The sequence below is a fragment of the Antechinus flavipes genome, chromosome 6, assembly GCF_016432865.1.
Source record: "Antechinus flavipes isolate AdamAnt ecotype Samford, QLD, Australia chromosome 6, AdamAnt_v2, whole genome shotgun sequence".
In the NCBI taxonomy this organism is placed as follows: Eukaryota; Metazoa; Chordata; class Mammalia; order Dasyuromorphia; family Dasyuridae; genus Antechinus; species Antechinus flavipes.
Genome location: NC_067403.1, coordinates 248,439,899 through 248,450,989, shown reverse-complemented (window position 1 = coordinate 248,450,989; position 11,091 = coordinate 248,439,899). Strand labels below are relative to the sequence as shown.

Here is an 11,091-nt window from a genome sequence, read left to right as displayed (position 1 = left end):
TTCAAGACAGGAATACTCATTAGAACCCAATATTAAGTGCATCAATGAGAAAGGTTGTCATATACTATGTCCATGCATATCTCTTTCAATAGTATCAATTAAAAATGGCTTGAGCACAATATATTTGTATTCTATTTTATAGTGTTTCTAAGAGGTTGAAGGAAAGTTCTTTTTTGCATTGGTTGTAAAATAGATTTTTTTCTAATTCTTAATACTCTATCAGACAAAGTTTTATTTACTTTCTAATCACCTAGAAATTCCACATTAACCACATTAGAAAAAAGTTCTTTTACTGTGAAGACTAGGAAAGCTATGAAGACTAATGGATATCTTTAACTAATACAGCTTAAAAGTATGATTTGATCATTAATTTGGAACTGGAAGGGATTTAAGACTTCATCTAGTCTAATATCTTTTCTTTATTGATCAGCAAAGAGGTCCATAGTATCTTAGAAGTAAAAGTTATTAAGGGATTTTTCAAAATAGCACAGGTAACAGCAGTATGGTTAGTAATTAAAATAACAGCAGTTCCTATTTTGTTAAAGGGAAATCATTATTATTAGTTGTAAAAATAAATATATTTTTACTCTTCTAATGGTCTATGGAATATAGTTTTATTTATTTACTTTGTCCTTACCTATCAGTCTTCCATGAATCATATGAGAAAAAAAGTTCTTTTACTATGTTATTAAGAAGATTAATAAATATTTTTTAAACTATTACAGATTAAAAGTGTCATAGTATCATTGATTCAGAAATTATAAGGACCTTCAAGGTCATGCAATCTAATATCTTTTCTTTATCAATGAGCAAAATAACATCCATAATATTTTGGGATTAAAAAAGGCATTAAGGGATTTATGAAAGCTAATAGTAAAGTAGCAGTAATGTTAACTGAAATAATAGTAGATGCTTCTTTTAGAGAGCTTTAAGGTTTTTAAAGGACTTTGCAAAATCATCACCTATCATCAGTACAGCCCCATAATACGGATGCATTAATTTTATTATCTCTTGACTTATGAGTGAAGTGACTCTGAGATAAGATGACTTGTTTACCTTCAGAGTAGCAAAAAGAACAGCAATCAAATTTTCCCATAAAGTGAGAAAAAAAATTTCTATTTCTGACTTGATCTTTCTATCTGGTGTATATATGTGAATGAATGAGTGTGTGTATGTGATATTAAATAAGAGGTCAACTAATCATCTTAGGATTTTAAGTGAATGGAAATCCAGTACATGTTATGACTATTCCTTTAATTTCTGCATAGCAGTGTGTTATTTTTTCAATTTTTTTTTTACATTGAACTTCTTTGTTTCACTTTAACTTGTTATCTTTCCTCTTTGTTCTTCCCTTTGGGTAGCAATGAAACAATCCAAATCCTTCCTATATATTAGTCTTAAAGATACATGAAGATAACTTTAATCCCAAATCCTGTGCTGAGACTCATTTGTTTTCTCTTTACCAAGCACTCAGTACCTTTAAACAATGAAAATATGGCAAGATTTCCATCCTGGCTAAAATCCTCTTGACAACTCCAGACTATCAACAGCTTTCCTAAAGTGTGAAACCCACAACTGAATATGTTGCTCCAAATATAGAAGAAAGAAGATCACCTCTCTATGCCTGGATCATGTGCCTCTCCATTCAGTGTAAGGTCAAACTGATTTTCTTGTTTGCTATTTATGTCACAAAGCTGTTTTGTGAATTAAATGACTCAATCTATTCAAAGTTCTTTGCAAATTCTAAAGAAATAGCAAATTCTGAAGAAGTAAGGTAGATACAACACAGGAACTGGAATCAAGAAGTTCTGAATTCAAATTCAGGACATTTAAAGTATGATTCTGGGCAAGTCATTCAAGCTTGTTTATCTTAGTTTCTTCAACTTTAAAGTGGGGGTATGAACAGTACCTACTTATTGTGAGGCTTATTGTGAGAATCAAATAATACTTAAGAGCTGTAGTACAGTTCTTAGAACAAAATAGAAGTCATATGAATAGTTCTTCCCTCTCTCCATTATTATTGGTTACAGTTTTTATTGTCTTTGGTATCAACTCTTAGTTGTTCTGTTCTTCTAAATCTAAAGACCATTCTCTTTATCAGAGAAAATAAAAACAAAATACAAATTGAGCAGCTCTGGCTTTGTCTGTCATCCTTTGTCTCATTAACCTTGACAATGAGTCCAGTCCTGTTTCATTATTCCATTTTTAAAGAGTTATTTTTAAAGTAAAATTAGTCACTATTTTATACTTCAGCTATCTGGGCTTCTCTCAGCTCATCTTGAGCCCTGACACTCCTCTAACTCAATTAGTGTAATAGAGGATCTGCTTTTGCATTTATCCTTGGTTATCTCTCCTTTTTTTCTTTTCTGCAAATTATTTTTCATATCCAGGTCAATATTTCTTATTTCAGCTTCAAAATTTCATCCTTGAGATCTTTCTGTCTCTTCAGGTTAAACTCCCTGTAGAAATAATTCATAAGACAAGATCTTACTTTATCCTTCCTCTAAAATTCCTGGAATTGATTCTCCCCAAGTATAATGTGCAGTAATAAAAATTGCTTAGTTTTACTTTTTTTAAAATCTATCTCAAATTTTAGGATGATTTAATTATGTTACCCCTGCTCTTCTAAAATTTCTATTTATTTTGATCCTACCTAATAAACCCTCATACTTTATGAAAGTGAAATTTGCTCATGTGTTCCTTTGTTTTGTACTTTTGATGGATAAAATAATATTTCCATCAAGAAATCAGTAGCTGTTCTTGAAGAGAGAGACAGAGAGGCAGGCAGACAGAAAGAGACATAGAGGCAGATAAAAAAGGAAAAACCAAGAAAGGAAGAGAAAGACAAATATACAGAAATACAAAGATAGAAATGCACAGAGACAAAGAAAAGCATTGAGAGACAGAGAGACGGAATCAGAGAGACAAAATCCAAAAGAAAATTCTGGCAGATGCCCAGATAATTGAAAACTCCCATAAATCATCATATACTGATAACAGTATAAGTGCTTTCTGCCATATTTTTCCACTGTGGTTTCTTTATTCTTTATGCCAGTATATTCATGTAAGTAATATTTTAAAATATTATAATACCCTGCTGTAACCTATACTATTTCACTCAAATAAGGGAAAAACTTTTCTGTATCACATTCCCATTATGAGTATTACCCCTCAAGTCACAATGGTACCTTGGAAGTCAGATTTTCAAGTATTCGAGATTCTATTTCATCTTCTAGGTGACATATAATTCTTTGAGGATCCCAAAATGCTACTAGAGCTATATATCCCTTCTTTTTCATTCTTCCTCCTTAACCAACTCATTTTATTTAACATGCATTGACATGCTTTGATAGAGATGACTCCTGGTCAGAAGTGAGTTGCAGTAGATGAATTATAAGGAACCATGCTGATTTTAGATACTCTGCTTCTGTTTACCATATATATTTTAGGAGAGATGGAGTAAAGATGGTAAAGTCAGGGACTTGGTTGAGCTCTACCCCAGATTCATCCAAATACTTTTAAATAATGAATCTAAACAAATTTTAAGTTAATCAGAACCTACAAAAAGACAGAGTGGCATAATTTTTCAGCTGAGGACAGCTAAGAGGATCAGCAGGAAAGGGCTGTTAGACCTGGGTGGGACTGGAGTGTAGTGTAGCATAGTGCAGCATAGCCTTAGCCCCAGAAAGCCAGGGGCAGGCCTTAGGCCATTTGAATCAGTGACAGCAATTGGGGCAATCCACATCTTTGGGCCCATGGATACTAGGGAGGACATGGACACTTATCAAGAAGGGTTTGTTAATTAGGTATGAGGGGAGCTCCAGCACACCAGGATCCACTGAGTTATCCATGATGACAGCAGAAGCAACAGGACCACCACCAGCAGCAGCAGCAATGGCTTCTGGAGTTGTCAGCCCACAGTTCCAGATTGCAGTGTAGGCTCTCTGAAAACAGGTATATAAAGTTTGTACCCTCCACCATGGAAACATAACCCTACTTTAAAAAAGAATTAAAAGCTAAATAATAGGCTGGAAAAATTAGCAAACAGAAAAATAATATAGACAATAGAAAAGTCTATAAATTATGGTGACAAGGAAAATAAAAAAGTAAGAATTGGTCTCAGGCCAGGAAAGAACTCAAAAAGGATTTTGAAAATCAAGTCAGAAGTAGAGAAAAAATGGGGAGAGAAATGGTAGTGATGTAAAAGAAAAAAAAAAGCTACACACACCCTTCCACCCCACCACCTCACCACCACACACACATATATACATATTTTTAAAGATACAACCTGCAATAGATAGCATGTTATTGCCTACTTATAACTTCCATAAAAACTTCTAACAATTCATGGTGCTAGAAATAAAATTAAGACTAAATGAATGATAGATAACTGTGGTAGGTTCTTCAAAATTGTAAAGGCTTAAAAGGGTCCTACAATGGACTATATAGTTGTCTGGTGCTTAAGTTCAGACATTGAAGATTACCACTGGCCAATCAGCAAGTCAATAATTTTTATTAAAGACCTAATATGTGTCCAACAGCAGGCTAAACTCTGAGAATACAACAGTCCCTGCTGTCAGGAATTCCATAATTTCTATGCAAAAAACATGAAAATATCACTTTACACAGAAGTTATATCCATGGCTAATTAGAAATTATCAAAACAGGAAGGCACTGAATTGAGATCAATCCATTTCAATGGAAAGGTTTTATATAGATGAGATCTTAGCTTAAACTTGAAGGAGGAGAATCTTAAAATTAGTGATGTCTTGGAACCCCTAAAAACATATAGTGAAGGAAAAGACAAAATACCCCTGTTTGTGGCTGCCTTATATTTCTACAATCTCAGGGCCCCCTGAAAAGGGGACAGGCTGTGTGAAGGAAACAAATTTAGAGGTTATTCATTTATTGTTAAATGATCTACCAGTGATCTTTTTTGTCAGATAATTCCCACAACTATGCAGCAAATAACTATGGTCAACTGTTTCTATTCAGAACTGGTGACTTCCAGATTCTTGCACAGATCATAAAGCTACAATGATTTCTTGACTAATCAGGACCCAAAAAAACTCTCTCCCAACTTTCTTTTATCCTCTCCTCCCTTCTCTCAGTTTTTTTTTTTTTTTTAACTTTCCTTTCATTTGGTTCCTCCCTCTTGGCTTTTATTCCTCTTTTCTCTTTACTCCATTAGAAATAAGCATAAGAAAAGATCTAGTGCTTCAATGATCACCTACAGTAATTCCCTTTCTTATGTAGATTTTTTTGCCAGAGAATAAGGCACTTCTTTTTGGGAATTGTTAAATTTTAGTAGATTTTACAAAGTAGGAAGTAATAATACCCAAAAGATTCTATGAGGAAGTGGATGAATAAATTTTGGGGATCTAGAGTAACTCCTTTGACAAATATTTAGATGTTTTTGGTTCCTTAATTTCTTATTTCTAGTTCTCACATAATATAGCTTTTTATGTCTTGGAATCATTCATCACACAGAATGGATTTTTCTGATAATTACTCTTTTGTTGCAGGTAAATGACATCACACTCAAATGACTCAATGGATAACAGAACTGAAGTGAATGAGTTCATCCTTACAGGATTAACAGATGATCCAGAGCTTCAGTTTCCTCTCTTTATAATCTTTACCCTCATCTACCTCATTACCCTGTTAGGGAACCTGGGGATAGTAGCTCTGATCTCCTGGGATTCTGGCCTCCACACCCCCATGTACTTCTTCCTCTGTAATCTCTCTCTTGTCGATTTTGGCTATTCCTCAACTATTACTCCCAAGGTGATGGCTGGGCTCCTCACAGGGGAAAAGATTATATCATATAATGAATGTGCTTCACAGATGTTCTTCTTTGGGATTTTTGTTGTTACTGAAAATTTCCTCTTAGCCTTCATGGCCTATGATCGCCATGCAGCTGTGTGTAGGCCACTACATTACACCATCACCATGACACCAACTGTATGTGCACATCTGGCCAATAGTGCTTACATTTGTGGCTTTCTAGCCTCCTCCATAGTTACAGGAAGCACATTTAGCCTTTCCTTTTGTAGATCCAATGTGGTCCATCATTTTTTTTGTGATATTCCCCCTCTACTGATTCTCTCTTGTTCTGATACTCACATCATTGAGTTGTTATTTTTTATCTTAGGGACAGTTAATTCCATTTTTCCATTTCTTGTCATTTTTACTTCTTACTTGCTAATCTTCATCACCATCTTGAAGATCCATTCTGCTGAAGGCCGCCAGAAAACCTTCTCCACTTGTGTTTCCCATCTCACAGCAGTGTCCATGTTTTATGGGACTATCATCTTCATGTACTTTCAACCCAGTTCAAGCCATTCAATGGATTCAGATAAAATAGCTTCAGTGTTCTACACTATGATCATCCCTATGTTGAACCCTGTGATCTATAGCATTAGGAACAAAGACATCAAGAATGTTTTTAGTAAAGCTGTGAGGAGACAATGATTTCAATTAAATTATTTTAGATTATTATATTAGAGAGAAAATCCAGTCTGTCCCTTCCCCATCCTGAAATTCAGCCCCAAATCAATATATTTTTCTTTTGTGCAGAGAAGTGTAATCCATTTTTTCTTTTTCTTTTTTTTTTATAAACTCTCAGTTTATAAATCTGCCTGTTCATCTATATATACCTATACATATGTATATACATATATGTGAATGCATGTATATACATAAATAAATAGATATCTCCTCATAAAGGAGTAAAGTAGAAAATTCTTTCATGTAAAAAATACAAAATAGAATTTTATCATCAATATGCAGGGTTAGTACAAAGTATAACTGAGAAACTCCCATACCAACCAATAGGAGAACATACAGAACCATGCTGGAGATTGGGATAAGCATAAAATGCAGCCAAGTGGAGCCACTGGAAAATATGACATGTGTTGATTCTATTCCATGGTATTGGATTCCTTTTTCCTGTTCACCTGTGCTTATCTAGGACTGCTTCCATTATACCAGGTGTTGCCCAGAATAGTCTCTAGGGCACATCCTTTTCCCTTGCTCAAGTGAGTGGCTCCTTTCTTAGAACCTGGGTCCTATTTTTGCCAGTTCCTTCCACCAAGCTTGTTAAACCCAAAAGTAGATTTCAGATAACTTCTCTGAGCACAAACATGAGGGTCAGTGTCCCTTTTCCCAACACCAGGCTGACTGGCAAGGAAGAAAAGGGGACCCTGATGCTTGGATCATCCCTCTCTCAGGGGAGTTGGAAGATAGCAGAATCCTTGGCTTTGCATATAGGGAATCCCTGCCTTTACCTAGCATTTTAGGCTCTCTTCATGAGTGAGCCTTCTTCTTGGAAACATTTTCCTCATGATGAAATGAATTAAAGCTCTCTAATCCCTGACTCTCCTGTCTCTAGCCTGCTCTGTTTCACTCCAGCTATTCAAAAATTAGAGGTCTATTCAAGTCTGGTTGAAAAAAAGCAGCTCATCATATTCCATGCCCAAGTACAACTGCAAGTATTCACTATAGCTCATTCATGGCTCTTCTCAATCTCCAGACTCCCAAGAAGTTGCCTCAGCATAGTCTGCCTCAACATAGTCTGCCTCAACAAAAAATGAGCTTACTGAATACCTGGCTACCATGAACTCCAATGGGGACAATATACAGATCATGCTTACCAACCGCAACTTCAATGTAGATAAGAACATCCTATTAGATTTTGAGTTCCTCAATGTATGTAACAGACATGAGCCTCTCTGACCTGGAAAGCAATCTGGCCAGTATCCAGGACTTCTTCTTTTCCCAGAAGTAAACAAAGCCTTTGAAGACTGAAAAAAGTGGTAAAGATTCATAGAAACAGTTGGTGCACTATATAGCCCAGTCTTTGTTCCTGGTAGACTTCAGCACTTTGGTTATAACAGAGAATTATTTGCCTGTCTTCTTCAAACTTGGAAAGGAGTATTACTTCTCAGAGTGGGATAATTATGCTGATGATACCTTCATATACCTGCTGTCTAGCTCGGAACTTACCAAAATTTTCTACTTTCCCCCTTTATGAGGAGATATCTATTTATTTATATATATATACACACACATACACATTTACATATATGTATATATATACATATAGATACATATAGATCCCATAAATGATCCCGCATCCCCTTCACCATTCTTCATTTTCCTTCTCTGTCCTATTAGCCAATCAAACGGGTATAAGGTAATACTTCAGAGTTGTTTTAATTTTCTTTCTCCAATCAACAGTGATTAAAATCTCTTTTAATTTAAATATATATAGCTTTAATTACTTTACCTGAAAACTATTTCTATCTTTTGATCATTTATCCATTGGAAAATGGCTCTTAGTTTTATAAAGTTGACTCAGTTCTCTACATGTTTGAAAAATGAGGGTCTCTATCAGAGAATCTTGTTTCAGTATTCTTTTGAAAATTACTATTGCTAACTATCTCTTTTCATCATATTTTCCCACCCCTGTTCATTCTATTCTATCTTTCCTTTCATCCTATCCTCCTCAAAAGTGTTTTGTTTCGTTTCTGACTACCTCTTCCCCCATCTGCCCTCCTTTATTTCACCTCCCCTCTTAACCCCATCCCTCCTCCTTTCCTAAGAATGAGATTGATTTCTAAATCCAATTGAGTGTGTGTGTGATATTCCCTCTTTGAGTCAATTCTAATGAGAGTAAGGTTCACTCCCTCTCCCTTTCCTTCTCCAATATATATATATATATATATATATATATATATATATATATATATATATATATATACACACACACACACATACATATTTGCACATTTATACCTACCTACATACATATATATATAATCTCATTTAATTCTCATAATATCCCTAGAAAGTATATGCTACCTAGGAGGTAGGGAGACTACTATTTCTCTCATCACCTGCCCTATAGCTAAAAAATTCCAATTCAAAGATAAGTGAATTCAAAGTTTTGGGGAATAGTGGAAACTGAGACAACCCACTCTGCTTCCAGCATATTCCTTGAAGCCATCATCTAGGAGAGTAACTCCTGATTCTTCAATTCTACATTCCTTGCTTTTTCTATAGTCAATGCTACTTAAGACCTAGGGGGTAAACTATTCTAGCCACCAAAGACATTGCCACTGTCCAAGGTTTAGCTATTAGCTATTGATATAAATTTTTTCAATGAAATCATAAGTTGCTAATGATACCACTAGAAATATTATATTAGCATTTGCTTTGTTGACACAGCCTGATACTTTATGTAACACTTGTATTTGAAATGTTCTTAATGTGTCATTTCCCTTTTTAAGAATGTGAGTCCATGACAGCAGGGGTAGTTTACATTTCAATATGTATTCCCAGTAATTGGCACAGTCCTTTGCACAAGATAATCAATGCTTTTTTCATTATTCATTTATTCATTACTTCATTTTATAGTTGCTATACAACATGCAAGCTCACCACATGACCCCCTTCAATAAACACAACAGCCTTTCCTGACCAGGAAAATCACAATTATTCTTGACAGAGAAGAATTTGAAAGTTTTGAGGAATGTACATTCTGTAAGCTTCATTATTATTCTACTGCCTGGATTATTTAAATCAGAATTGGATTTCCATTCACTTTTCTCAAAGAAATTTAACAAATAATAGCTATGCAAATAAGGCTGACCTAAGACCCTGTATAATTCCACAGATTAAAAGTGAAATGGTTTAATGCAACCTTTCCCCTTTAGTGCTTCATTACCATTTTAGCAATTTGCACTGATTGCCCACGTGAGTTGGTGTTCACCAAATTTTATTGTGGCAGTACATCATTATTCAATTATGTTACAAATATCTTTTTTCCTCTGTCACAAGCTTGCACATGTTTGAAGAAATTTAGAGTTGTTTCTGGAGCCATCTGAAGCTGTCAGGATCATGTACACAATAATTTGTGAGCATGCACAAGTATCACTTTAAACTTTGGACAGCTTCTCATAAACTAGAGGGTTCTTTCTATTTTTCAATTTTTCAAATTTTTTTCCCAAAGTACCAGAAGTCTCCATTTGACTGCAAATTGATTCTCAACACACACACACACACACACACACACACACACACACACACATTCCCTCTTTTTTATTCTGTCCACTACCTGAGAATAGCTCTCTTGCTTTCTTCTCTCCCCCAAGTAATTGTACCTTAGTAGTTGTGAAAACTTGCAAAGTTATGGAGATATTATAAAATTTTGTGTTCTTGAAGCCAAATCATTAGGCTGTTTAGAAAGCAGGTTGGCTGGGCATTTGCATTATGAGACTTCCTGAAACCAAAATGGATGCCCGACACCATCAGGTATTTAATAAATATTTGTCGACTGACTGCTTTTTAGCTAGTAAAAAAGCAAATAATTCACATCATAACTAGTCATTTTTGATGATTGGTTAGATACCTAATTTTTATTAATTTAATTTAATTTAATTTTTAAAAAATATTGCTTTCTTTGAGGAAAAATATATAAATTCTTCTTCACTGGATTTTAATTATATATATATAGAAATATACATACACATACTCTTTCATGATGAAACATAATTTGTCATTTAATTTGTTATGATATTTTTCAATTTAGCAATGAATAAAGCAAAGAAATTTGTCAAGATATTGGATGGATGAGAATCAGCCTTTTAGTTCTTCCTAGATTACTTCTTTTAATTCTTCTGTAATGTGCCACATAAAATATTTTTAAGAATTGGTTGAAGTTGTTTAAATTTGTATTTAGAGTTTTATTTAGAATTATAGGTAGACTAAAATGATGAGTTGTATAATAACAATTGAATAAAATGAATATTATGATATTTGGGGCAAAAATTATTATTATTGTTATTAGAAGAATGTATAGATGTACACACATATGCATAAACATATACACTCACACATATACTCTGAATATAGTCATGAGAATTAGAGCATAAGGTGCAATTTCTAGGAAGGAACACTTTGGACTGCAGGTGACACAAGTGTAAAATTTTCCAAGTTTCCTTTCAAAATTTCTTCTTGTTAAGATTTGATTAAAAATTCTGGCCTGCTGAGATATCTTTGAATTTTGAATAGATCACTAAATATGAT

The 11,091-nt window shown here is 34.2% G+C and overlaps 1 protein-coding gene across 1 annotated transcript; it reads left to right on the top strand.

Annotated features, from left to right (window-relative positions):
• The first annotated feature begins 5,553 nt into the window (after nt 1–5,553).
• Nucleotides 5,554–6,474, top strand: LOC127540218 (olfactory receptor 5B12-like). Its single transcript, XM_051964826.1, has one exon. The coding sequence runs from the start codon at nt 5,554–5,556 to the stop codon at nt 6,472–6,474; it is 921 nt and encodes a 306-aa protein (XP_051820786.1).
• The last annotated feature ends 4,617 nt before the right edge of the window (nt 6,475–11,091 follow it).